Consider the following 26,146-nt stretch of genomic DNA (forward strand, 5'->3'; position numbering starts at 1 on the left):
GGGTCTTTGTTGCTGTGTACAAGCTTTCTCTAGTTGCGGCGAGCAGGGGCTACTCTTCTTTGCGGTGCGCGGGTTTCTCATTGCAGTGGCTTCTCTTGTTGCAGACCCCGGGCTCTAGGCGCGCGGGCTTCAGTAGTTTTGGCACACAGACTCAGTAGTTGTGGCTCGCGGGCTCTAGAGTCCAGGCTCAGTAGTTGTGGCACACGGGCTTAGTTGTTCCACGGCGTGTGGGATCTTCCCAGATCAGGGATTGAACCCGTGTCCCCTGCATTGGCAGGCGGATTCTTAACCACTGAGTCACCAGGGAAGTCCCTGGTTTATGTTTTAACAGCAGGTCTTAGAGAACATTCCAGGGAGTTCATGAGTTCCTGCCTTTGTTTTTTATTTATTTTTTTTTAGCATTTTTATTTTTTTGAATTTTGTTTATTTTTTTATACAGCAGGTTCTTATTAGTCATCAATTTTATACACATCAGTGTATACATGTCCCAATCGCCCAATTCATCACACCCCCCACCCCCACCCCCACCCCCCTGCCACTTTCCCCACTTGGTGTCCATACATTTGTTCTCTACATCTGTGTCTCAGTTTCTGCCCTGCAAACCAGTTCGTCTGTACCGTTTTTCTAGGTTCCACATATATGCGTTAATATACGATATTTGTTTTTCTCTTTCTGACTTACTTCATTCTGTATGACAGTCTGTAGATCCATCCACGTCTCAACAAATGACCCAATTTCGTTCCTTTTTATGGCTGAGTAATATTCCACTGTATATATGTACCACATCTTCTCTTTCTTTTTTTTTAGATGTTGGGGGTAGGAGTTTATTAAATTATTTATTTATTTTTGCTGTGTTGGGTCTTCGTTTCTGTGCGAGGGCTTTCCCTAGTTGTGGCAAGCAGGGGCCACTCTTAATCGCGGTGCACGGGCCTCTCACTATTGCGGCCTCTCGTTGCAGAGCACAGGCTCCAGACACACAGGCTCAGTAGTTGTGGCTCATGGGCCTAGTTGCTCCATGGCATGTGGGATCCTCCCAGACCAGGGCTCGAACCCATGTCCCCTGCATTAGCAGGCAGACTCTCAACCACTGTGCCACCAGGGAAGCCCCGTACCACGTCTTCTTTATCCATTCATCTGTCGATGGGCATTTAGGTTGCTTCCATGACCTGCCTGCCTTTGTTTTTTATTGCTACACAGTATTTTCTGGGCTCATCCTATTTTTGCTCTCCTGGGCCATCCTAACCCTCCAGGGCAAAGTCAAGGACAGGCTGACTGTTCCGGTGACAGTAAGGGCCAGGTGTGCAGTCCGAGAGGAGGCTCCTGCTGCTGCACCAATTGTCAGCACCATAAGATGTGCTTCAATTAACAGGGAGAAAACGTTTTCACCTGCTGACTCTCTATTTTTAGAATTGGAATTACCTGCTGATTTAAGTAAACAAGTGTCACATGGGAAATGATGACTATCTTTTCAGCCACAGCTAAGGGCTGTGATGTGGCACCCTCCACTCCTTTGCAGTCACATAAGAGCCTAGAGTTACTGTGCATTATCTCATTTCATCCTTGAAATAAATTTGTCAAGGCAAGTGTTATTACATTTCCAATTTATGAACAGGGAAAGCAATGTGCAGAAAAGGGTTTAAAAAAAAATAAGTAATATGGGGCTTCCCTGGTGGCGCAGTGGTTGAGAGTCTGCCTGCCAATGCAGGGGACACGGGTTCATGCCCCAGTCCAGGAGGATCCCACATGCCTCGGAGCGGCTGGGTCTGTGGGCCGTGGCCGCTGGGCCTGTGTGTCCGGAGCATGTGCTCTGCAACAGGAGGGGCCGCGGCAGTGAGAGGCCCGCGTACCGCAAAAAAAAAAAAAAGTAATATGATGGGAAAACATGTATATTGTTGTACATATTTTCATTTCTCTGAATTTTTGTCACTTGCGCTTTTGGTGTCATATCTGAAAAACCATTAGTACTTCACAGTTATGAATATTTACTCCTGTGTTTTCTCTTGACAGTTCTAGTTTTAGCCCTTTCTTTTACATCCGTCTATGATCTGAATGTTGGACAGGTCCCTTCAACACAGTGACCACACGTTTCCTCGTTGGTTTTTGTTCAACGTTAGACTGAAGAGCCCCTTTTCCTATCCTAATCCTTTTCTGCTCATGTACAAATTAATTTATCCAATAGTTCATATTTTGATTCCTGAGATGTGAGGAGCTGGATGTGTATATAATAGGTAAAATAAGTTATTTATTGAGCAGCTACTATGTGCTTGCTCAGTGCTGGAGAGAAAAAGTACAATAATTGTCCACAAGGAGCAAACATACACATCGGAGAATCAGTCACAAGTATTTATTCAGCATCTTGAAGTGCCCAGCATCACACAAGTGACAAGAAGTATCTCTTTGCTTTTATTTGTGGACCAGGGCGGGTGAGTACAGAGGGGGTCTTAGTCCAGACTGGGAGGTGGAGAGAAGGGGAGGCTTGGGGGGGGCGGGGGTCCCCTGGTGGGGAGGGAGGGGGTGCAGACCCTCAGAGACCACCTGAGAGTCCAGCAGAAACCCCTGGCCTCCTGGAAGGGGAGGTCAGAGGCCACTTCCGGGTGGTGGGGCCAGCTGAGTCAGCAGCTCCCTCCCCTCTTGACTGGCTGCCCCAAGCTCGGGTCTTGTTGGAGATTTCAGATACACAAACCCCAAGCTTTCCGGAGGACGTTCTGTAGGACACAGACGCTTGGATGTTACTGGATGCCTCATGGGAAACAGGTCATGAAGGACAGTGAGTCCAGCGTGGGCTGCAGGGCTGGGAGATGCCGCCAGGAGGCCAGAGCCGGGGGCTCTGAGAGGCAACCAGGTTTGACCCTTTGGCAGCGGTTGGGGTGGTGGCCAGAGGGTGAAAGTCGGGGTGTTGGGGGAGTTGAGGGGTTGGGCAGTTGGCATAAACCACCAGAGGCTTCGGTGAGGTGAGGGGAAACACGGAGAGAACCTCCATCTTCAGCCTGACCTCCGGGAGCGGGGCCAGCAGCCTCTCCTCGGGTGTGTCCCCCCAGATGTGCCCCATCCCCCAGTACCATCCCTGCAGCTGAGAGCACCCCCCCGCCCCCGCCGCCTTTCCACTGCTGCAGCTCTGAAACCAAGGGCCCTGAGGATTGGCATCAGCTAGATCCAATCCACCTATGATCTGCCTTCCCCAACCAAGTTCACTTCAATTTTTTAACAACAGCTGCTTTTTTAAAATTTTATTTAATTAATTTATTTTTTTGGCTGCGTTGGGTCTTTGTTGCTGTGTGCGGGCTTTCTCTAGTTGCAGCATCGCTTGAATTGTTTTTATGAAAATTTGCGTATCCTCTGAGTGGCACGGAGCCTAAATGGTAAGACTTTTGCCTGAGTTGTTGCTTCAGGAACTTGGTATCAGCTGTGTCCAGTTCGAGCTGAGCTGGTGAGTGGTTAGGACCACCAACCCTCCAACTGAAACCGAGCACTGGGCTCATGTGCCTGCGGGCAGCAAGTCAACCTCTGACGGCGGGCTTTGCAGCAAACTAAGGATGTTGTTTGCAGGGTGCCGAGCAAGGGAGTGGGGGGCAGGCCTCAGACCCGCTGCAACGTGGCCTCTGAGTTAGTGGTTTTTAAAGGGGAAGTATAGAGGGGCTGGGGTTCATCACCTTAATCGTCTGTGACCTGGGGGTCTCTGTCTCTGTAACCTGTACAGGCCATCTTGCCCCGGAAGATGACTCAGAATGGCACGTGAATGTGATGCTTATTGGGAAGCTGAGGCTCCAGGCACCTGACCTGCATTGCTCTTTATTGATGAGGCAAACGTGACCACGTAGGTGCAGCCGGGAAGGAAGGGAACCAGAATTTAATTGTAAACTAGTCACGGGACTTAGTTTCCACCTATGCCGTCAGGCCAGGCACTGCCCCTCAGAACCTGTGTCCCTCACAGAACGGCTGCCTCACCATTTTCTTATTTCCAGTCACCTTTCCCCACCTCCTGTGCCTCAGCCTCATCCTGTAAATACCCGTCCTCGGCCCTTGGATAGGCAGCCTCTTTTCTCTGCTGTGAACCTCGGCGTCTCAGCATCTGGCTCAGTGACACTTCTGCCTCTGCTCCATCCATGCCTTTCTCTACTCTGCAGCTAGAGCCCCGCAAACTAACTCGGGGTCATCGTGAAGGTAGGGTCCCCATCGCCCTCATCCGCTCAGCTCCCTGGGCGCAAGCCACTGAGCACCATGGGCCCCAAACCACCCTCCCCAAAACCAGGCCCCAGGCCCAACCACTGGCACCCTGGCCCCCTTTTTTTTTTTTTTTTTTGGCTGCTTTGGGTCTTCGTTGCTGCGTGCGGGCTTTCTGTAGTTGCAGCGAGTGGGGGCTACTCTTCATCGCCGTGTGCGGGCTTCTCATTGCGGTGGCTTCTCTTGTTGCAAAGTATGGGTTCTAGGCGCACTGGTTTCAGTAGCTGTGGCTTGCGAGCTCTAGAACATAGGCTCAGTAGTTGGGGCACATGGGCTTAGTTGCTCCACGGCAAATGGGATCTTCCCGGACCAGGGCTCGAACCTGTGTCCCCTGCATTGGCAGGCGGATTCTTAACCAGTGCGCCACCAGGTAAGTCTGCTGGCCCCTCTTTGACCTTAGTGTTTGCTTCGATCTTTGACTTCTGGACTTTGCACCATGAGGTCCCCCACGTGTCCCAGCACAGCTGAGGGTGGCACGCAGTAGGTGGCTGTTCTATGGTTAATGGGTGTGTAGGTGAAGTGAGGCTTGGGGGCGAGCAGAACCCTGGAGAGATTGTGGGGGGGCAGGTCCTACCCTCACAGGCAGGCGGATGTCCATCAGGGGAGGCCAAGAAGAGGCGTCATCAGGGACCGGTGCCACGGATGGCAGACCCCAGACCATCATCTCACAAAGTTTGTTAACAAAAGCCCGTAATCTATCAATGTGAACTTGTAGAAACTGTCTTACTTCCTATTTCCATAGAATTTGACCAAAGCAGTTGCCTGGCCCAGGGAAAGGGGGACATTTAACACTCGGGCTAGGCCATGTGGGTTGGTGAGTGCATTTCGGTTCCCCGGTCACACGCACCCCTGCAGAAGCCACAGAAATTGCAACACAGGTCCCAGGATCCTAGCTCTTAGTATGAAGACCGTGTCTGCCCCACTGAGTTGTAGGCAGTGTTCTCGCATCTCAGACCTGCCAGTGGCTGCCCTGTCCCATCACAGCCACGTCCGTGTTTGCATCTGCCCAAGGGAATCCCATGGTGAGGGACGCTGGGTGCCCAGTGGCATCTCCGCAGCCCCTGAATGTGCAGAGGACCCCATGTAGGAGGCCACCCTGGGGGCGGGGCCAGGCACCACAAGACTCAGGACCAAGAACAGGTTTATTCAGATCCATGGTCGGCTACAAGTTTGGTTTGGTTACTGGTCACAGGCCCCAAATGCCACTACTCCGAGTTTACATCAAACTACAAAGCCCAATACTTACAGTTTGAAAACTTAAAAAAATACACCAAAGACTAAGGCTTTTAAAAATCTCAGCTGAAAAGTTCTCCCTGGTGCGTCATCTGTAGAATGAAACGCGTGTGAGATGCTGTGAGGATTTCTGACAGTGAACTCACATTTGTCATATACTTTGGATATTTAAATCTTACCAAAAAATCAGTGTCTTTGAGCGCTTGATTTGACTGAAGATACAAATGATGCTTTTGACCATCTTTGGTTGTAGACCACCCACAGGGAACAAGGTGGTGACAGCCCTGATGACCTGCTCTGTGGCCTGGGGGCATCTGTGTTCTCGGAGGGTCTCTCCTCAAAAGCAGGCATATGGCCCAGACTTGGAACTACTGGGAAAATACGGTGGCCCTAACTTTGCCAAACACGGCAGCAAAATCAGGTTTAAAATCATGAAACAGAGAACCATTGTCTAATTTTCTTAGGGCTCTCTTTTAGGGCCTGATTCTTCTCTGGAGCCAGAGGCTGGGTTCCCATGTTGGGGTCTCACTGCCCACCTCCAGGGCGGCAAAGGCAGAGGCCGCAGGCCATCCGGGGAGGCCCAACTCCTGAGCTTCACACGCTGAGGAAGAGAAAGGCATCGCCCTGCAGGCCCTCTGGCTGAGGAAACGGGGAGGCCCAGGGCCGGCAGGCTGCCCGCCCCTTGTGGCTACCTCTCTGCCTGGCCCTGCCCTCGCTTTTCAGGTTCTCTTCAGATGGTTCCAGGGCTGCAAGAAAACGCCCCCTGGAAGCACGAAGGTGACAGGTGTTGGGTGCAGAGTGGCCTCCCTGGTGCCTGGGGGTGGTGGCCGGCCTGCAGTCAGAGCTGGTGCAGCTTGCCCTGCTCGGTTAGCAGTGTCATGGCCACGGCGTAGAGGACATAGCCCAGCACAAGGAGCAGGGCACAGAGCAGAGGCCCGATGCAGAACAGAGAGGCCACGAAGAAGGCCAGCAGCAGGGCCAGCAGCGTCCGGTAGCTGCCCAGGAAGCGCAGGCTGAGCCGGGGGCCCCGGGCAAGGCTGGCCGCATGCCCCCGCCCCACGGGGCTCAGCAGGCGCCTGTCCGACAGCCCAGGCTCCAGGAGGTGGTAGCGACAGAAGCTGCCGAGGAAGTCGGCCCGTGAACACAGGGCCGCCATCTGACCTGCGAACTAGAGCACAGACAGGCCCCACTCTCACCTGCCGCTCGCGGGCTGGCGGGGCGGGGGGGTGGCCCTCCCTCCCACACTCACCCTGCGGTTGATGGCGGAGGACAGTCGGAAGAGCACTCGGACCAGGCTGGCAATCTCGTAGCTCCGGATGGGCTGCAGCTCCGAGTCTCCTTGGTACTCGATGTCAAAGCGCCGAAGCCCGTTGATGATCTGGAAGCAGCAGGAGGTGAGCCCCCGGGAGCCATGGCCACACTGCCCAGAGGGCCCTGGAAAGCCCGACCCCTCGGGATGTGGGCCTCACCTGATACCGGCCCAGGGGTGTGAGGATGAGTCCGTCCTCCCCCACGATGCAGTCTGGGAGCTGCTTCTTCCCGTTCTCATCCTGCGTGGTCCCCAGGGCGAGTGTGAGCTGGGCGAGCTGGGCCTCGCTGAGCTGTCGGGGAGATGCCTGCCGTCACTTCCAAGGTGGAGGGAGGCCTTCCCCCCCGCTGGGCCTCAAACGGCAACGAGGGGCCCAGGCACGTGACACCTGGGGGAGGTGAGCAGGGCCAAGGGCGTACCCGGAACACTTGGCACAGGTACTCCAGGGCCTTCTCCAGGTACTCGTCCGTCTTGCGGACGCTGTCCTGCCCCATCTCATCCAGGTCATTGCCCGGGTAGGAGCCATTGGTGTCCGCGGGGTAGAAGCCCAGCCACGACAGGAAGGGACGGGCGGCCGTGCTCTCCCCATACTGGTCAGAGAGGGACTTGGCCGTCTGCTTGGCCTGTGTGATAAGCTGAGCCAGACGCAAGACCTGTGGGTGGGTGGGTGGGTGGTTAGCTGGCTCGGGGCCGCCTCATGGCACTGACTGATGGAAAACTTAAAATGAGTTTTAAGGACTAAGGTGCACTTTCCAAGAGGGTACATCTATCATCAGAAAGAAACTAGACTCCACTGAACAAGACAGGGAAGGGGTGTGAAATGCCAGAGCCCAGAGGGCCCCGACTACTCACCAGTGCCCGGATCTCGGGCCCGAACATTGGGGTGTACTTGCAGTCCTGGCCCTCCAGGCTGTACACGTGGCTCTTCACCTTGAAGGAGGCGTCGGTGATGGCTGGTGGCCATGACGACAGGAAGCTGCCAGTGAACGTGGGCACCGTGAAGAGCCTGTGCTGGCGGTGGGGGATGACCAGCTCGGGCTCCAGAAACAGCTGCTCGCCTGGAAGGCAGGATGTGAGCCTGGCTGCGGCTCCAAGAGCACGGACATCGGGTCCCACCATAGGTCCCCGAGGGCAGTGACCGCACAGTGCAGGCCCAGCTCCCGGAAGTCCCTCCACCCCCACCCATCTCCACAAGGGAGTAGCTATGAGGAGAGCCCAACAGCAGCCCACAGCCTCCCAAAGCCACTACGAGCCACCAGGGGATGCGGCTCAGAGCTCCGTTCCCCTCCTGTGGGGCACACACGCAACCCCTGCGAGCGCACGGGTGACAGGGCTGGCAGGGGCCTCACCCCGCTGGATCATCTCAGCCAGGTTTGGCTGCGCGAAGACCTTGGCCACGCGGAACACCATGAGTGCGTTCTTGGGGCTGACAAGGTCCGTGCGCAGTGCGCGGCTCAGGAAGCCGAGGAAGAGCTTGGTGTACACAAGCAGGTTCTCTTGCACGAAGGGCGCCCTGCGGGCAGACGCACATCAGGGCTTCTCTTCAGCTTCCGGTCTCCCCCAGGTATCACGAATGGTGGCAGAGGGGCCGGGGGTGACACGAGGGGGCAGGACAAGTGGGCAAAGGTGAGGCCCCAAGGACAGAATCCTCCACGGACGAGGCCCATTCCCAGGAACAAGGCCACTGGGGGCGGGGCAGCCACAGTGCAGGGCTGGCTAGGAAGGGCTATGGGGAGGTTTATGTGAGTCGATGTGGGAAAGGGACAGAAGGACAGAGGCCGCCCGTTGTCCCCAAGAGAGCAATCCTGGAACCTGGACAAGTCCCAGCAGGGCACAAGGGGGTGGCCTGGGCCCCCTGCCTGCAGGACCTCGGGTCTGGGCTCACCATCTCTCTGACACACTCCGGGCCTGGCAGTCGCTGCTTGGGGCCTGCTTCTCAGGCGCGTACCTCCAGGGCTGCAGGTAGCTCAGCCACATCTCCAGGACCTGGGGAAACACGTGCAGCTGGGGCAGGTGGCTGGCACTCAGGTGAGCAGGGGCGCAGGGGGAGCCTGTGCCCCCTCAAGATGCCTGGCCCCTCAGAACAGGTCACCCAGCAGGCTTTCCCCTGAGTGCAGCGGAGGGCAGCTGTGTGAAGCTGGGAACCCACCCTGCGTGGACAGCTGGGTTCAAGCCCCCTCAAGATGCCTGGCCCCTCAGAACAGGTCACCCAGCAGGCTTTCCCCCGAGTGCAGCGGAGGGCAGCTGCGTGAAGCTGGGAACCCACCCTGCGTGGACAGCTGGGTTCAAGGTCGCGGCTGGCGGAACAGCACGGGAGGCCCCCAAGGCCTCCCTTCCCTCATGCGCACACGCAGGGCAAAGGCCGTAGGACAACACTCACAGCTCTGAACGACGCGTCCAGGGGCCAGTGGCCAAAGCAGTGCTGCAGAAAGAGGTAGAGCTTCTGCTGGACAAACCTCGGGACGGCGGCCCTGTGGGGGAGGGGGCATCACCTCACAGGGGAGCCTGGCACCCCCTGGGGGCAAGGCCTCCTATTTTTAGCCCCATTCCTCAGAGGAAATTCGAAAGTTCAGAGAAGTTAGAGAACATTCCAGGGACACACAACACACGTGGCCGATCCAGTGTGGCTCCTGTGTGCACCTCAGCTCAGCACGGCCCACGCATCGCCAGCTCTGCTGGCCCTGTCGGCCTGGGAGTCAGGCCACGGCCCTTGCCCTGCCGGGGTGGGGTGGCGTGGGGGTGAGGTGCAGCACCGAGCAGCCTGCTGCTCTCCTGCCACAGGGGAAGAAGGGGGAAGAGGGGGCAGCAAGATGGGGCCTCTCCTAGGCCAGCCTGAGAAGCAGCCAGGCGGCCCCCACCCACCTCTGGGCCAGGGTGGCAGTGAGGAGACAGTCCCAGGAGGGCTTGAGGTGACTGCCCCCCCGCCCACAGCCCATACCCACCGTTTGAACTCCTCCAGGGGGCTGGCGGCGTGGGAGTGCGCAGAGGGCGAGGCCTGCTCGGGCCGCAGGCTGTTGGCGAAGGCGTGCAGGTGCTTCAGCAGCAGCCGCACCACCAGCACATGCTCCTCGGTGGGCATGAAGGACTCCTGGGGGGAGGGCCCTCGTCAGTACCTCGTGCTGGGCTGTGCCTCTCCCCCCATGGATGCACCGCACATGGCACCCTGGGACAGCCACTGGGGCAGAAGCTCTGCCATGTGCTTCCCTGCACTTCAACCCCCTTCATGGAGCCTCTGAGACAAACGCCCTCAGTCCTGCGAGCTCAGCTTTTGGTTCACAAAGGCCAGGAGGGTCTCTGAGACCACCCCACACACGGGGGAAGACTGGGGGCCGGCCGCCTGCTCCCCACGCCCACCCCTCGGGCCTTGACAGACTTGTTGGAAGTGCTCTTAGCAGCTTCAACCCAAGGTGAGCAACGCCAAGTGGGGTGAAGGTGGCTCCCGGCCCTACGTGCAGGAAGCCGGGCACTGACCGGCAGCCCTCCCCACCCCCCGCTGCCCAGGGCACGGTCTGCACAGGCCTCCCTGGCACGGAAATGCCTCCACAGGCCCATGCAACACACCCCAAGGCCGCTATGCCTGGGGTGGGAGGCGGGGGTAATGTCCTTCTGCATGTGTCTATCTTTAGATCATTATATGGTAGATTTGCAGCGTTTTGGAAAAAAAAAAAAAAGGGATACTTTAACAGTAATAAAAAACCACAGAGCATCCTCTGTGCCAGGCCGTGACTCTGCCTAGGGAGCTATCCCCTTTATCGTTCCCAGGAACTGAAACCCCCACCGCATCTCGCCCCCGCCCTCCACGTTTGCAGGGGCAACTCCCTGCCCCACGCCCAGCAACCACACTGGACACCACTGGGCTACTTTCTCTCTACATTTGTCAGTCAAAGTGCTTTCTTCCAGTGCCTCCCCCTTCCCTGAGCCAAATGCCCACAGGAGCCCCTGGTCACAGCTGCATGTGGACACTTACAGGGCCAGGCCTCCCGCTGTGGAGGTGAAGGCAGGGGCCCTGCTCTTTGCCAGGTGAGGCCCTCCCCAGGCCTGAGTGGCACCCACTTCTGCATGTGGCCCGCCCTCAGCACCCCTTCTGGAACATTCTCTCCCTCCTCAGTGCAGCTGCTGCATCTGCTCAAATTCAAGTTCAGTGGTGTGTGGCCCCACATAGGGCGAGGGGGACAGATCCCTGGCCGTGAGCACAGCTCCAGACACACGTCTCTGCCCAGACTTCCCAGCGGTCGTGTCATGGAGCAGCAAACTTCACAATGCCATTGGCCCCAAACACCCAGCTCACTGACCACAGTCCATCCCTGGTCACTCCTGCCTAAGCAGACGGCAGTCCCCACAAGGTCACTGCCCATGAGCCCCAGGGCCTCCACATCCTTGGTCAGTCCCCAGCACCAGGCCTGTACTGCAAAGGCCACACTACTTTGCCCCCACGAACCGGGGCTAAGCACGGAGCCCTAAGACACCCGAGGACTCGACACCTTGGTTGGCCTGGGGCTTGGCCAGGTGGGTTCCGTGACCTCCCCCACAGCCAGTGGGATCTTGTGCATCACTCCCAGCCATGTGGCCGCACACCCTGAACCCAGGTCCAGGCCGAAGGGCCTGGCTGTGCTTGGAACTGGTCTCTGGTCACCCCAGCCGGCCCCCAGCCAGACCCTGGCTACTGCGCAGGACATGAGCTCTGGGGTTAAACCATGGGGCGGGGGTGAAAGGGAACAAAACGAAAGCGGCCAGTACTTGGTGGGCGTGGAGGGCCTGGAGGCTGGGTTGGGCAGGGCTGTGGAGGGCGCTGCAGACACTGAGACGGTAGTGCAGGACCTCCAGCTGAGAGACAACAGCAGAGAAGCCGAGAGGAGAGGGCGGGGGGGAAAAGGAGGGGAGAGAAAGAAATAGTGAGAAAGAGCCCAGAAGTAAGGACAAGAAAAACAAAAAACAAAAGCACAAGTCAGTGACAATCCAAACAATCACAGCCCAGCAGCATCAGGCCAATGAGACGCCAACCACCCCCTCCAGGCGTGATCCTCCAGCTGCCAGGCAGAGGGAGGACAGAACCGCAAGGTCACCTAGGAGGCCCCTCCAGCCCCTGAGGTCAGCCCGACCCCATTGCACTGGGTGCAGCACGTGTCAGCAGCCCATCCACCTCCCTGGGACACGCTGCTGGTCACCAAGGCCCGAAGACCCAGGCTCAGTAAAGAAACTTGAGAAGCCAGTTCTAGATGGAGGCCTCTGCCCAGAAGAGAAAAATATGTAATTTATTGGACTTCCTGGGTTGTCCGGAAAAGAAATTTATCAGCACATGATGGAATCAATTCCTAGGTATTAAAGACCCAATCAGAGTCCCATCCTGAAAGGTTTTGTGCACGGGGCTGGTTCCCAGCCCACCAGGCCCCACATCCTGGAAATGGTTAACGTGGTGCTAACACTTACTGGTTCTAATTCTGGGAAGACCAACCTCTACCTCCCTCTACCTCACCAGGAGCCCCCAGACACTAAGCCACACACACCCAGAGGCAGCTGGAACCCTGAGGCCAGGGGTAACAGCTGAGCTGGCACACCGTCCGCCCCCAACACCAGAACCTCCACCCTATCTCCCTGCAGCTAAGCACAGCCAGAGCCGGCCCAGCACACGTCCTGCCCCATGAGGGCCCGCCTCCTGCCCCAGCGCCATGCTTCACACAGAAGAGGCCTGGAGGAACGTGCCAGACGCTGGGGAGACGGGCACAGCCAGAGACACGCAGGGCTGGGGCAGGAAGGGGCACGGCCGCACTCAGCAAGGAAATGGGGAGCCCACGGTCCCACTTCAGGCCCCAGCCCGGGCCCAGAGCACCCTGCAGGGAGCGTGCATGCGCCTGCACCCAGCCCGGCCACAGCCACACCAAGGGAGCTCCAGGAGCTGCACTTCCTGCACCCAGAAAACCCGGCAAACTGACCCCAGGGTTACGTGGGGCCAGCAAGGACTTCCACGTGGTGTGGGGCAGGCCTGGACAGACGGCAGGGGCCTTGGTTTCCCACACACCCCACCTCCTCAGGTTTTGTTTTTCGGCCTCAACAGGTGGCAAAGGGCAGAAGGTTTCTTGGCGCCTGGTGGGGCCTTCATGGTGCCCTCCTCCGCACCGACCCAAGTCAACCTGAGCAGCTCTCACCCTCCTGTGACCATGGGGAGGAGCGGGAAGACCCCTCCCCATATGGACTTGGTGTTCCCCCAGGTGACCAGCAGCTCGGAAGGGCCCTCTGGCCGGCAGAGCTACAGCTAAGACCTGAAGCGGGTGGGCTACCCTGGGCTCCCGACACAGACGCGCAGACAGGAAGGTGACACCGCGAAGCAGCCTCTGCGAGACCAAGCCCCGCGTGCCCTGCAGGGGAGCCAGCCCTGCCCGCCGGGCAGCGGCAGGAACATGCAGCAGCAAGTGCACTCTGGAAGCAGACGGGGGCATGGTGGGCACTTTGCGACGTGAGAAGCCCAGGATGGATTCCCGGCCCCACCCCCGTTCTCCTCCTCCTCCTCCTGTGCGGGGCCAAGGACGGAGGCTGGGACACCCTGCGCTCTAAGAGGAGTATTGGGTCTGCGTCCCAGTCCTCCGTGCAGCAGAACCCTGGGCCGGGGAGCAGGACCACCGAGGGAAGGGCACAGGCCACTGTTCCAATGTGACCCACAGATTCTTAATTCCTAAGGAAGCCCTTGAGGAGTCTGACTGGCAGCGGCAAAAGCAAAGTCTAAGGAGCAAACTGCTGCACGGAAGCGGTACACTGCAGTCCTGCGCGTAGGCTGTGGACCTGAGCACCTCTCCCTAACTCAACAGAACTGTTCTACCCCGACCAGCCCTGTGGCCACAACCCCGGGAGGGGGCCAGGGACTCCAGGCCTCTGCACACACGTGAGCTGCCCAGCAAGGGAAGGAGGAAAAGGAGAGGAGGAGGAGGAGACAGCCCAGGCCACATGCAGGAGGGCGTCAGACCCCACCCACCACCAGGAGGGCTGCTGCCGCTGCTCTGGAGGACGTGGAGGGCAGCAGGGCCACCAAGGTGGGCAGTCTGCTGGGTGCCACCGCAGCAGGACAGCAGGAGGCGCTGTGACTCCCAAAGGCACCCACGGCTCCCACACCCCAGAACACGAGCACCACAACCACATCTGTTCCTGCTGCCACGGAGAGGGCTCTGCAAGTAGCATGGGGAGGCCCAGAGAGGATGGGCCTCAGCCGCCAGGGTACAAGCCCAGCACAGAAGACAACCTGCCTGCTGCTCAGCACTTGAGGGAGGTGAGATGGCAGGTTGCTGGGTCCCACTAGCCAGTCCTTGAAACTAACTGAAATCAAGGACAAGCAGCAGCAGGCCGACCAGGGCCAGCACGGGAGGTGGGAAGAGAAACCGTGGCAGCAACATACCTTGGCGTGAGGGGACTGCATTTTTTGGTACATCTCCAAAGAATAATGATGAAGCCACATTTCAACAAAAACCTGCAAAAAAGCATAGCTGGTCAAAAGGTCTTTGACAAGGCCGTCAAGACCATTCAATGAGGGAAAGAACAGCCTCTTCAACATGTGCTGCTGAGAAAACAGGGTGCTCACATGCAAATGAGCACAGTCAGACCCTCACTCTACATCGTAAACAAGAAACAACTCAAAATGCATCAAAGACCTAGAATATAAGAGCTAAAACTGTAGAACCTTAAAAGAAAGCATGGGGGAATGCTTCACAACCATGGATTTGACAGTAATTTCTTAGATGTAAGTCCAAAAACATGGGCAACAAAGGAAAAAACTGGACTTCATGAAAATTAAAAGCTTTAGTGCATCAAAAGACACAACATACGTAGTAAAAAAGTAGCCCACAGAATGGGGGAAAATATTTGCAAATCATGTATCTGAAAAAGGATTAACATCCAGACTATATAGAGAATGCCTAGAAGTCAACAACAAAGTAGATCCCAATTCAGAAATGGGCAAAGGACTTGAATAGACGTTTCTCCAAATAAGATACACACGTGGCCAACAAGGCCGTGAAACGCTGCTTAGCAACACGTCACCAGGGCAGAGCAGACCAGTCACGACGATTAGGGTGGCCACAGTCAGAAACCCAGAAAACAACAAGTGTTCCGAGGGTGTGGGGAAACTGGACCCCTTGTGCACTGCTGGTGGGGATGAAAAATGGTGCAGCCACCATGGAAAACAGCATGGCAGGTCCTCAAAAAACTAAACAGAATTACCGTACAGCCCAGTAATCCCACTTCAGAACAGATAATCAAGAGGACGGAAAGCAGGGTCTTAAAGAGAGAACTGCACACTCATGTTCACCACAGCCAAGAGATGGAAGCAGCCCAAGTGTCCATCAGATGGACAGATAAACAAAACATAGTTACACACACACAGCAGAATTTAACTCAGCTTTAAAAAGGAAATTCTGACACATACTACAACGTGGATGAGCCTTGAAGACATTATGCTGAGTGAAGCCAGTGAGTCATTAAAAAGAAAAATACTATGTGATTCCACTGACAGAGGCAACGAGAAGAGTCAGATTCACAGAAACAAAGCAGGATGGTGGGTGTGGGAGCTGGTGGGAGGGGGACTGAGGAGCTGCTGTTTGACAGGTATAGACTTTCAGTCTTACAGGATAGGAAGGTTCTGGAAACCCATTACAACAATGTAAACATACTTAGCGCTACTCAACTATATGCTTTAAAATGGTTAAGACTTAGATTTTACATTATGTGTATTTTACCTCAGTTCCCAAATAAAATCAGAACCCCATCTCATCCACACTCCAGGCTCTCAACAAGCCAGGCTTGTGGTGACCCACTCAGCCCTGGAATCCAGCATCAGAACAGCAGAATATCTCCAAGGTGGCGAGACAGGCCTGGGGTCTGCTGGAGCCGCATAAGGTCACACACAGGACTGCCGTCCCCACTGGGGCCCCCTGGCATGGAGGGGATGGGGTCCTGCTGAGCAAGGGGAGGCCCCCCCATTCAGTGCCCTAAACACCTGCTGCAGCAGGGCTTACTCTCCACCCCTCCCAAACCACAGTAGCGGTCAGAGAGGGTGACCTAAGCCACTGGAAACTGAAAGGCTGGGCAGCCATCGTGTCACCACAATAAAATAGGACTCTGTGGACAGGGGGTCCCGGGGTGAAAACACTGCCAGTAACACAGAGGTGAGACAGGTGGGCAAATTCTTTCTCATCAGTCACAGCAGAGACACTAACAATTGACAGCCACCCCCAGACCAAGGGGCAGTCTTTAGGCCCTTGCACCCTGGGGTGGGCGGTGCTGAGCAGTTTATCTGAAACAGAAGCAGAGAAGGCACCCAGGCTCTCACCTGGAGTAGCGTCTCCGACCTCCAGATCTCGTGGGAGGTGGGGTCTGCATTCACAGACGTCTGATGAGAGATGTGTCGCTTCAGGAGGCTGGTGTGGTGCAGGCCGTAGGATGCAAAAGGCACGGCTGGCGTCCTGAGGGAGACACAGAAGCAGATCTCTGTCGGCAGGCTCCCACGGGTGTGGCCACAGCAATCTGGGCCTCAAACCCAGGACAGCAGCGACAAGTACAACCCGTGGAAGTGTCCAACGACCCTCAAGTCCATGTTGCTATGTGTGAATAAACAAACAGAAGAGTGAATTTTCCATCCACATCTGCCCACTGCAGATCTCACCGCAGGACGGGTGAGATCAGAAAAGCGTTGTTTGCCAACCACCCTGTTCACAATGGATCTGGCTGAAATGAAGACCATGAGAGATGCCGACACTGCTGACAAGAGCGGGGGCTCAGTGGATCTTCCCACTAAGTCCCCCGTTCACTAACTGAGGCCCAAAGACCTTCGTTAACTTTACAGGAGGAAAACCTGGCATCACCCTCAGCCCAGCAAGCGGGCTCATGGGCACCACGGCTGCCACTGCGGTGCCCCCGCCAACGATGCCCAACCTGGGCCTAATCATGGGAAACACCCGAGAACCCACTGTGCACACACCAGCTGTCAAGGTCAGGAAAGGCTGTGAGACCTTCTGGACAACAGAGACACAGCCGCGTGCGGGAAATGACCCTGCACGGAACCCAGCTGCGTGACAGCCATGAGTGGGGCAGCTGGTGAAACCCAAGTGGGGTCTGGGGATGACATGGTGGCCTGGCAGCAACACTGCCTCCTGATTTGAATGGAATGGCCGCGGTTACAGAGATGCACACACTTTCAGAAAACACACCCTGAAATGTTAAGAGGTAACGGCGTCGTGTCTATAACTTACTCAAATGGCCCACGAAAAAACACACACAGATTAAACAGAATAAAACAACTCGGAAATCAACAGGCATGAAGGGCCTGTGAAAGTTCTTTGTTATATGTAGCAATGTGTAAAATCTGAAATTATTTTGTGAAAACAAATCAAATCCAGCCCAGAAAACTGCCTAGCAGCTGAAGTCTGCCTTTGAAGGGGTGTGAATCCAGGCCACACTTGGGTCCTCCCCCGACCCCAGATCCCTGGCCCCCACTCCCCAAGCCGCAGCATCAGCAACACCTGTGCAGCCCCTCCCCCGCACTCCTCCTCGCCATCCCCTTTCCTTGGGAGCTTCTGTCCACACGAGTTTGGGGTAACGGCACAGCACGTGCCAGCAGATGTGGGGGGACAGCACCTACAGGAAAGAGCTGCAGCCTCCAGGGAAGGAGTGGGGGATAGTGAGGCAAGGGCCAGAGGAGCACAGGCTCCTCACCCCTGGACAGGCTGGCCTCACGCTCCCCTCCTGCTCTGCCTGTGCCAGCGGCTCTTTACCACAGGCCCCGGCTCAACAAAGGCCTGGTCCCCAAGTCCACAGGTCCCTGCTAGTCTCACTTGGCCACAGCTCAGCGCTGCCCACAAGCCCCTCCTCTCCAGGACCAATCGCCCAGCGCTGCCAATCAGCTCTCGGCTTTGAGTCCCTCACCACCCTGCTCACCGCTGGGCATGGGGCTTGGGTGCCGCGTGTGGAGAGGGCGGCCACAAGCAGAACACGGCCCGTTCCCATACCAGAGCCAGGCCCCGTCCACAGGGCCACAGAACCTGCCTGCTTCAGAGACATCCCCCTCACCCCGACCTCCAGCCTGTGCTCAGCTGGGGCTGCAGAATCTCAGGCCTAAGAAAAGCAAGTGCTCCAGACAAGGAGTGGCACCACTGTCCCCATGAGCAATGCCCTCCAACCAGGAAGGGCCAGGCCTTACCTAGTGGTGGGCTCAGGCCATCTCAGCCACTCACCTGGGAGCCGGTGAGGGGCTGGGCCCCCCCGGGCTGGAGGAGAGAGGGGGGAGCACGCTGCCTTCTGTGGGCAGGAACCACGCCAGGTACCTGTCCACCAGGATGAAGTAGGCGCAGTCTGAAGTGCGGATGTGGAGGGCCCCGGGGGGCGGCTGGAAAGCAAAGCTCCTGTGAGCGCATGGCTGTGGGCACTGCCCCAGGCTGCTGACCCAGCAATCACAGGGCGGTGCCAGGAGAAAAGCCCCCACCACAAAGGGCCTGACTAGACCCCTCAGTCCTGACCAGCCCACACACACCCCCATCCCCCCACCCTGCCCACACCAGTAGCCACCTCCTACAGGAAGCCTCCCTGACCACCACTCAGGGCACCAGCCCACCCCACATGGCCCATCAAGCCTGCCCCCAGCCTGTCAGCCTCACTAAGTGAGGGTGGCCTGAGGGGCAAAGGCTGAAGAGAGGGGGACCCGGGGAAAGGAGGTAGGAAAGGGAGGAGAAATGGAGGAAGGCAGGCCGACGGCTGGCCCAGCCCTTCTTTGTGTGGACACAAGCCCTGGGCCTCAGCCCCTCCCTGCACGGGGGCTTCAGTAAAGCAAACCCAGCTCAGAGGCACCCCTTCTGTACCTTTTGAGTGATGAGGCTCAAGGCAAAGAAGAACATGTAATACTCGAATGGATCTGAGGGCCATGTCAGGGGGCAAATGACAGGGCTGTCGGGGCCCCCCACCCAGCTCTGTGTTGGCCGCCCGGCCTCCCCCACTGCGGGGCCGACAAAGGATACTGAGGGCCAGGTGCAGGCCAAGGCCCCCGGCTGCGGGGAGCTGGACCTTGTTGTGGTATAGAGGGCTGTCGGGGAGCACGCGCTCCTGGATGGACGCCTTCACAGGGTCCTGTGGACAGACAGAGGTGGCTCTTGGGAAGGCTGCAGAGGAGCCCAACACACAGAGCCCCCTGGGGAACAGTGCTGTCCTCTGCGCGGTGCTTGTGCAAAAAAGCTTCACGCAGACTCTGTCCCTTCGTCCTCACACAGACCCACCACAGCGGGGCTGCAGCTGTGTGCATCTCTGACCCAGCCAGGCGCTCGATGGATCCTGTCTGCTTTGTTTCTCATACCCATGAGTGTGCCACCCCTTAATTCGCCCCCACAGGACTGGAAACTCAGAAAGACAAAGCTACCAGTCACGTGGCCCTGCCACTCAGCCAGGAGCCAACCAGGCCCTCCCACTGGCAGAGTTCAGATGACCTTTGAAAAAAAAAAAACCATTGAAGTTCCAATCTGTGATGGCTCCTGGGCCCTGAACAGATACCATGACGTTCTGGCCACTGTCACAGCCCTGCAGGCCCCTGCCCACCCACCAGCACTGCAGCCACTGCGTGGGGCACCTGGCCCCAAGCCTGGCTCTCACCACCATAGCTTACTTACAGGCAGGTAAGAGACAGGAAAGTCAAATTTATAGTCTTCAGCTTGAAGTTTATAAACCAACTTCATCATTGGGCCCCTGAATATGAACAACAAAAACAGGGTAAATGAACCGTGAACCATCTTGCTTTGACTGTTCCTTAACAGTGACTGCAAACAAGATCACTGTGAGAGAAAGTCCAGTCCCTCTGGGGTAACAGACCAACCTACCCGGGGTCTAGGAATTCCATGGCGATACTGTACTCCACAGGGCTCACGCGGCCCTGCAAGCAGCGGAGGTTCCACCCAGCCAGGACGCCGTCCAAGCTGCCAAAAATGCTCTCAACCAGCCACGGGAAGATGGCGTGCAGCTCCTGCAACAGCACAGGGAGATTTTGGGCAAGCTCCTGGGGACCACTGCCTGCCTCCCTTGCTGGCCCTGGGCCAAGGACGTCACTCCCTGGCCCGGAGACCAGCAGGACCAGTGGCGCCCACAGGAGCAGCTGTGGATCCTTTTGTTGTGCTTGCGTGGCTGCTTCATGTCTGACCCCGTTACATAAGCCAGCGTATGATTAAAAGGTTTATTTAAAAATTCTGGGGGTGGGGGGGGGTTAGTTCAAATTTCCAGATCCACTAGGTTCAAAATGCTCTGGGTGATTCTTGCCACTTGCCTCCAGGCCTCCACCCGCCCTCACCCCCCACTACCGCAGGGAGCAAGCAGAAGGGTCGGGCAGGGAAAGAGGAGGATAAGACCCCACAGTGGGGATGTCCCTGGTGGCGCAGTGGTTAAGAATCCGCCTGCCAATGCAGGGGACACAGGTTCGAGCCCTGGTCCGAGAAGATCCCACATGCCGCGGAGCCACTAAGCCCATGCGCCACAACTACTGAGCCTGCACTCTAGAGTCTGTGAGCCACAACTAGTGAAGCCCGCACGCCTAGAGCCTGTGCTCCACAACAAGAGAAGCTACCGCAATGAGAAGCCTGCGCACCAAAAGAAAGAGTAGTCCCCGCTCACCACAACCAGAGAAAGCCCAGGCGCAAAATGAAAACCCAACGCAGCCAGTAAATCAATCAATATATTAAATAAATAAAAATAAAAATGCCAGAAACTTCTGACCCGAAGAGAGCTTTACTAAAAAGGGTGGAACCATCCGTTCTTCCTCAGGGCAAGCCCTTCCTGTCATCTGGTGGCAACTCCTGGTCCAGGCGGGCCTCCTGAACTGACCCGCACTTACTCTGCCAATTCAGGGTGTGGTGTAAACACATACTTTCAGTACTTACAGCAGGGCTCAACCTTGGCACTGCTGACATTTGGGGGTGGACGCGTCTTTGTCCTGGAGGCTGTGCTGTGCCCTGGGGGACGGATGCCAGCACGCCTGGCCTCCACTCACTCGGGGCCGGCAGCACCACCCCATGTGGCAACTAAAAATGCCTCCAGACACTGCTAAGTGTCCCATGTGGGACAGAAGGCCCACGGCTGAGAAAGTCTGGTCTACGTGGTCGTGGTCACATGTTTACATGTGTCACAAACGTGAGAGTCACAATACAGGGTCAGCCCTCCGCAGAGCAGTGCTCAGAGGTGGGAGGCAGGAGCTGCGAGAATGCTTTTCCAGGAGTGTGTGAGACACGCCCCCAAGAGACGCTGCAGAACTGTACCTTTGCTGGAAAGTCCTCGATGACTTTAACCAAGTCTTGGCACCGCTGTGCAAAGGGTTTACTTACAGAGTCGGCTTTCAGGCTAGCCTAGGAGACACAAAAAACCAAAATAAAGCGAGCACATTTGCTTTGCAGCTTTTGCTGATATTCTGGTGCGAGTCAAAACAGAAATCCAGGGACTTCCCTGGTGGTCCAGTGGTAAAGAATCTGCCGTACAATGCAGGGGACGCGGGTTCAATCCCTAGTCAGGGAATTAAGATCCCACATGCTGTGGGGCAACTAAGCCGGCGCTCCACAACTACTGAGCTTGTGCGCCTCAACTAGAGAGACCACGCGCCCTGGAGCCTGTGCGCCACAACTAAAGAGAAAACCTGCAAGCCACAATTAGAGAGAAGCCCGCACACTGCAACAAAAGATCCCGCATGCCTCAACGAAGATCCTGCACGCTGCAACTAAGACCTGACACAGCCAAAAATAAATTAAATAAATAAATGATAAATAAATCTTTAAAAACAAATAAACAAACAGTAATCCAGGTGACGGGCAGGAATGAGACACAGCACTGGCCTGACTGCCCAGCACCTCACACATCAGGTCGTGCGTGTGTCCAGGGCCTACAGGACACCCCTAGGCGAGGCCAGGTCCCGTGCTCTCTAGGCCAGGACTTTCCAGGCTGGCTCCCAGCTCCCTCTGTCAGGCACCCCAGCTACCTCAGAGAGCTGCACATCATGAGAACAAAATCCACCCGGATCCAATCCACAAGCAGGGGGTTGGCTCCTGGGTCAGCCCCGCAGCCAGGGGGGGACCCCACACAGATCAGAGCACTCACCGAGTGTGTGCACGTGAATGGGAAGTTTCCCCGGGGGCTAACCACCCACCATTTATAGCCCTGTGATTGTGAGCTACCATTTGTTGTCACTGGCCCTCTGACCCAAGACGTCCTTTATCTGTTACCTTCAGAGACGCAGCAGGCCAAAAACCACAGACAGCTTCAGCCAAATGCCAACACTCTGGCGACGGAGAAGCCAGAAAACATTCAGGACAAGAAGGAAATGTACCCCAGATCAGGGGTGAAGGAAAGCTCTCGTCTTTTCTGACCACAAAGGGAAGAAGGCCCTGTGCACATGGATGAACATCAGGAGGAAAGGCCAGGTTTCTAACCACAAAGGCTTTGCCCAGGGTATCCAAGGCCCTGGCCACCTCCACACGAGGATGGAGTCCACAGGGTCTCGGTCAGAGGCAGACACCCGGCTGTGCAGGCCTGGGTCAGATCTGCTGGCTCTAGAGGGGCACTGAAGAAGAACATCCTTCCAAATACAGGTTTATAAAAAGTGCAGGCCTAGTGCCCCAGCACAGCAGCCTCCTTCCGTTTTTCACCAATGACAGTTACGGTCATTAAAACACCTCGCTTTCGTGTAAGGATTTACAAGACGTGAAAATGTGGGTGTACATCCTTCTCCCTTGCTCCTCCCCACACCCCAGGAGACTGAGGAAACGGCATTTCAATCAACTCCTCTTGTAAATGAGAAAACCAGGGCTCAGCAGCTGCATAAACCCAAGGTCCTGCACCAACAGAGGGCAGAGTCGAGCCTGAGCGTTCTCACCCGAGTCCAGTGTTATTTCCAGCACATCCCCCCAAAACATCACCACTGGACAGTTCTTCAAGTCAGTGGCAAAACCCTCAAGTCCCTCCGCTGCAGAGCGACCATCACCCTGGCACGCAGGCGGGCAGCTGACACTTACCAGTAGGAAGCTGGGCTGCTGCAGGTGGGGGAATGCCATGGCAGCCTCCTGGGCAGGGTCCAGACGGGCCGTCTTAGAGGACCACTGCAGAGAGACAAAGACAAAACCTCAACCTCTGCCACACAAGACACACAAGGCCAGGAGAATATCTGCACAGCTCAGCACCACTGCACTGCCAAGGCCCACGCTTTACAGAAATGCTGCTTACGTGCCTGCCGTCCACAGTGTCCAGCCCCGGAGCCAGGTCTGTGGCAGGGAGCCCTTGGGAACACTTGGTTAAGCTTGTGTGGCACTTGCCACATGCCAGGCCTGGTTCTGAGGGTTCTTCATACATTTCTCATTTAATCCTCGGTGGCAGGCAGGCAGGATTCTAAAGACAGCCATCCAAGATTCCTGTCTCTGGTCATTCAAACACTCTTCTAGGTGCTGCTGTGAAGGGGTTTTGCAGATACAATTAAAGTCTCAAGTGTGAGAACCGTAAGATACAGGGCAGTCCTGACTCATAGCCAGCAACGAAATGGGGACCTTAGTTCTACCACTGCAAAGAGCTGGATCCTGCCAGCAACCTGAATAAGCTTGAAAGCAGATTCTTCCCAAGAGCCTCCAGATAAGAGCAAAGCTGGCCAACAGGTCGATCTCAGCTTTGAGAGACCCTGAGCAGAGAACCCAGCTGAGTCTGCATTTCTGACACATAACCATGAGACAACCAACAGATGAAGCTTTAAGCTGCAAAGTTTGTTAAGCAAGAGTAGAAAATACATCCTCATAACAACCTACGAGGTCAGTACAGATAAGGAAATGGAGGCAGAGAGAAAAATCACTTGCCCTCCGCCAGCTGGGGAATGGCAGAGCCAAGACTCAAACCCACAGACCTCCTCACTACTCTCCCATAGAGACAGGTGGACACATCTCCTCTGTCTTACTTGTGCTCTCTGAGAAGGAAGGGAGGGGATGAGCCAGCTTTGCCAATGGAGGCTTTGAACAGCCACCAGAAAATCAGGGGTAGCTCTCCAGAATCCTACCTCTCTGTGCCCCCAATCAGAAACTGAAAATATCCAGACTCGGACTGAGCAGAGAGGGAGTATGCAAGTCCCACTGATGAGCTGCTGATGGCTTTCCTGGCACAGCTCTGCCCATGGCCTGAGGAACGGTGCTGATGCGGCAACTGGCAGTGTATGTGGATGGAGATGCTGGGTGGGCAGCTGAGGCATTCTGAACACCTTCCCATGAAACCGAGCAGAAACCTGCACACTCCCCACCCCTGTACAAAGGCCCCTCCATGTCCCCTGCCTCTTGTTTGTAGAAAAGCTGAAGTTTCCCAGGTCTCCCTGAGTCACAAAAGAGCAGGCTCAAGCAGCTAACGATTAGGACAAGAGAGTCACAGAATCTTTCAGTGTCTGATGTACACTCCTGAGTTGTTTTACAGATACTATAACTGCCACCAGAGAGAAAAAGCCAAATGCATGATGACCAGACAGTAGCCATGACATAAGCTGCTCCATCTGTGGCTAGCACGATTCCAAAAACTGGCCTCAAGACAATGAGATTAACGTTATTGCTCATAATAATCTATATCTTTGTGGGCATCAAAATAATTGTAGCTTGCTCTGCCCAATTTTTAGTAAGCAGGCAACTAAAATTGTCAGCAAAGAGATGCCACAGACTCATGTTGACATCTTCCACTCTAAGAATACTGCGCGCTATGTCAGCATGAAGAAGTTACAGAAGATGAGCCTTTGCCCCTAATCCCACAGAAATGGAATGATGTCAGACAGTGGGGATCTGTAAGCAGCTCCTTTGCCCCGTTCCTGTTTGCCCATTTCTGTTCGCCTCAAACCTTATAGAAATGAGGTCACCAGGCAACACTTAACCTAACTCCTAACATATGCTCTACTGAATGCACACAATACCTTGCTTAACCTATTGATTCCTTCCCTAGATTAAAAGAAGTAGGAATGAAAAATTAAGTAGTTAAAGAATGACTAGCTCTCTACCCCCAGCTTCTCCCTGTGCAATCCGGCAGGAGATCACGCAGGCAAGATAACATCTGAAGAAAGCTCATGAGGAGTCAGCCAGTCCACACCCAATGGAAAATGACGCAGAGCTTGACCTTCTGCCTCGATTCTGAGATTCTTTCCCCTTCTTCCCTTTAAAAACTGTCACGGCTGAGCAGAATCTTTGGAGTGCGTTCTGGGACACCAGTCCACCTTCTACCCGGTTGCTGGCCTTCTGAGTAAAGCAACCTTTCCTTTGTACCAACACTTGTCTCTGGAGTATTGGCTTTTGAGCTGGGAGGAGCCGAGTCTGAGTTCAGTAACACTGAGACTGTTCAACTCCTAATTAAACTAGCTATGGGTTTCAGTTTTAAGGATGACTTAAATAAAACGTTTCAGTCCTTAACCAAGTGGTCCAGGGAACACTGCACTACTCCAAAACGATCAAAGCGACATAAAACCCTGAACTGTTTGCTAAGGGCAAAGCTTTAGAGATGATGAATTAAATGCTGCTCCTTGCTTAGAGCAAGTTTGCAGAGGTAGCGGCTGAAGGAATGAGCCCGAGGCGCCCAAGCGCCTCTCCTTGGGGAGAGGGCAGCGTCTCCCCGCCACGCCGCCTGCGCTGTGTGCCCAGCCTCCGCTTCATCCCGCCACCTCCACACCCGCTGCCTTCAGGAACGGCTTCCGATCCGCTTTCGGGGTCCCTCCTGTGAGCTGCAGCCCCGTCAACGCCAATCTCGCCAGGGCCTCCCTCTGGCCGCGCTGCGAGCGGGGCGTGCTTCCGCCTGCCGCTCACTACTGCCCCGTGAAGGGAGCACCGGGGCCCCCGTGTCACAGACGCGGAAACTGAGGCTCCGCAAAGACGGCCCACACCGGGGGAGGCGAGGAAGGATCGGGTCGGGCCGGGGCCGAGACCCACCCCGCTCCCTCCACACCGCTCGCTGAGTCCCAGACTCTCCCTCCTCCACCGCGCGCAGCGAACGTTAACCGCGGGCCCACCGAGGTGGGGCGTGCGAGGTGCGCGGGAAGGCGACGGGAGGTCGCAGTCCGGCCCTCGGCGCCCTGCCGGCCCGGCCCGAGGCCCGGGGCTCGCGTGGGAACAGAGCTGGTTTCGGCGGAAGTTCGGGGTGGCCGCCGGGACGCGAGGCCGGGACGCGAGGCCGGACCGCGCGCGATTCCCACCATTCACCTGAAGGAACCACAGCGCCTCCGGCTTTAAGGACCGAGGCCGCCATTCAGCGACCCGGCGCCGAAATGTCGTCATCAAGCTGCGCGTGGCGTCACGTTCCCCCGGCCTAGCAGGAAATGTGCCGCCACCTCCTCTGGCTGACACAGTAAAAGGCGCGTGTGCAAAGCGAAGGCCCGCCTCGGAACGCGCGTGCGCA

General features: G+C 56.3%; 1 protein-coding gene and 1 long non-coding RNA gene across 9 annotated transcripts; one reads left to right on the forward strand and one right to left on the reverse strand.

The window, feature by feature from the left end:
* Positions 1 to 1,110: 1,110 nt before the first annotated feature.
* On the forward strand, positions 1,111 to 5,547 carry LOC137203566 (uncharacterized). The gene is made up of 2 exons (XR_010933172.1): positions 1,111 to 2,842; positions 3,698 to 5,547. It is a non-coding gene; the product is annotated as an uncharacterized lncRNA (long non-coding RNA).
* SMPD4 (sphingomyelin phosphodiesterase 4) lies at positions 5,346 to 26,108 on the reverse strand. 8 transcript variants are annotated; one of them, XR_010933167.1, is made up of 22 exons: positions 25,951 to 26,092; positions 22,976 to 23,196; positions 22,768 to 22,851; positions 21,025 to 21,111; positions 19,600 to 19,742; positions 19,393 to 19,468; positions 18,751 to 18,859; positions 18,595 to 18,647; positions 17,974 to 18,125; positions 16,074 to 16,206; positions 14,145 to 14,216; positions 11,501 to 11,587; positions 9,706 to 9,851; positions 9,144 to 9,234; positions 8,649 to 8,749; positions 8,113 to 8,276; positions 7,616 to 7,821; positions 7,183 to 7,416; positions 6,924 to 7,055; positions 6,704 to 6,832; positions 5,634 to 6,622; positions 5,346 to 5,546 (listed from the first exon to the last, which is right to left on the reverse strand). XR_010933167.1 is itself a non-coding variant. In XM_067699966.1 (21 exons), the coding sequence occupies exons 2-21, from the start codon at positions 23,099 to 23,101 to the stop codon at positions 6,293 to 6,295; spliced, it is 2,655 nt and encodes an 884-aa protein (XP_067556067.1). In that variant the 5' UTR covers positions 23,102 to 23,196; positions 25,951 to 26,092; the 3' UTR covers positions 5,346 to 6,292. The 8 variants fall into 8 exon arrangements, 7 of the variants coding, with proteins under 7 accessions (XP_067556067.1, XP_067556070.1, XP_067556068.1 ...); XM_067699966.1 differs by having other exon boundaries at positions 5,346 to 6,622; XM_067699969.1 differs by having other exon boundaries at positions 5,346 to 6,622; positions 22,980 to 23,193; positions 25,951 to 26,088.
* Positions 26,109 to 26,146: the final 38 nt, after the last annotated feature.

The sequence above is a fragment of the Pseudorca crassidens genome, chromosome 12, assembly GCF_039906515.1.
Source record: "Pseudorca crassidens isolate mPseCra1 chromosome 12, mPseCra1.hap1, whole genome shotgun sequence".
Taxonomy (NCBI): Eukaryota; Metazoa; Chordata; class Mammalia; order Artiodactyla; family Delphinidae; genus Pseudorca; species Pseudorca crassidens.

What these genes read in the sequence shown, in the direction of transcription:
- SMPD4 (XM_067699966.1), bottom strand. Translation starts at nt 23,101, where the DNA reads ATGTATGAAGAACCCTCAGAACCAGGCCTGGCATGTGGCAAGTGCCAC. An exon ending in GGCCCGAGATCCGGGCACTG is followed by an intron (nt 7,417 to 7,615) that starts GTGAGTAGTCGG and finishes ACCCACCCACAG; the next exon opens with GTCTTGCGTCTGGCTCAGCT. An exon ending in ACCTGTGCCAAGTGTTCCGG is followed by an intron (nt 7,056 to 7,182) that starts GTACGCCCTTGG and finishes TCTCCCCGACAG; the next exon opens with CTCAGCGAGGCCCAGCTCGC.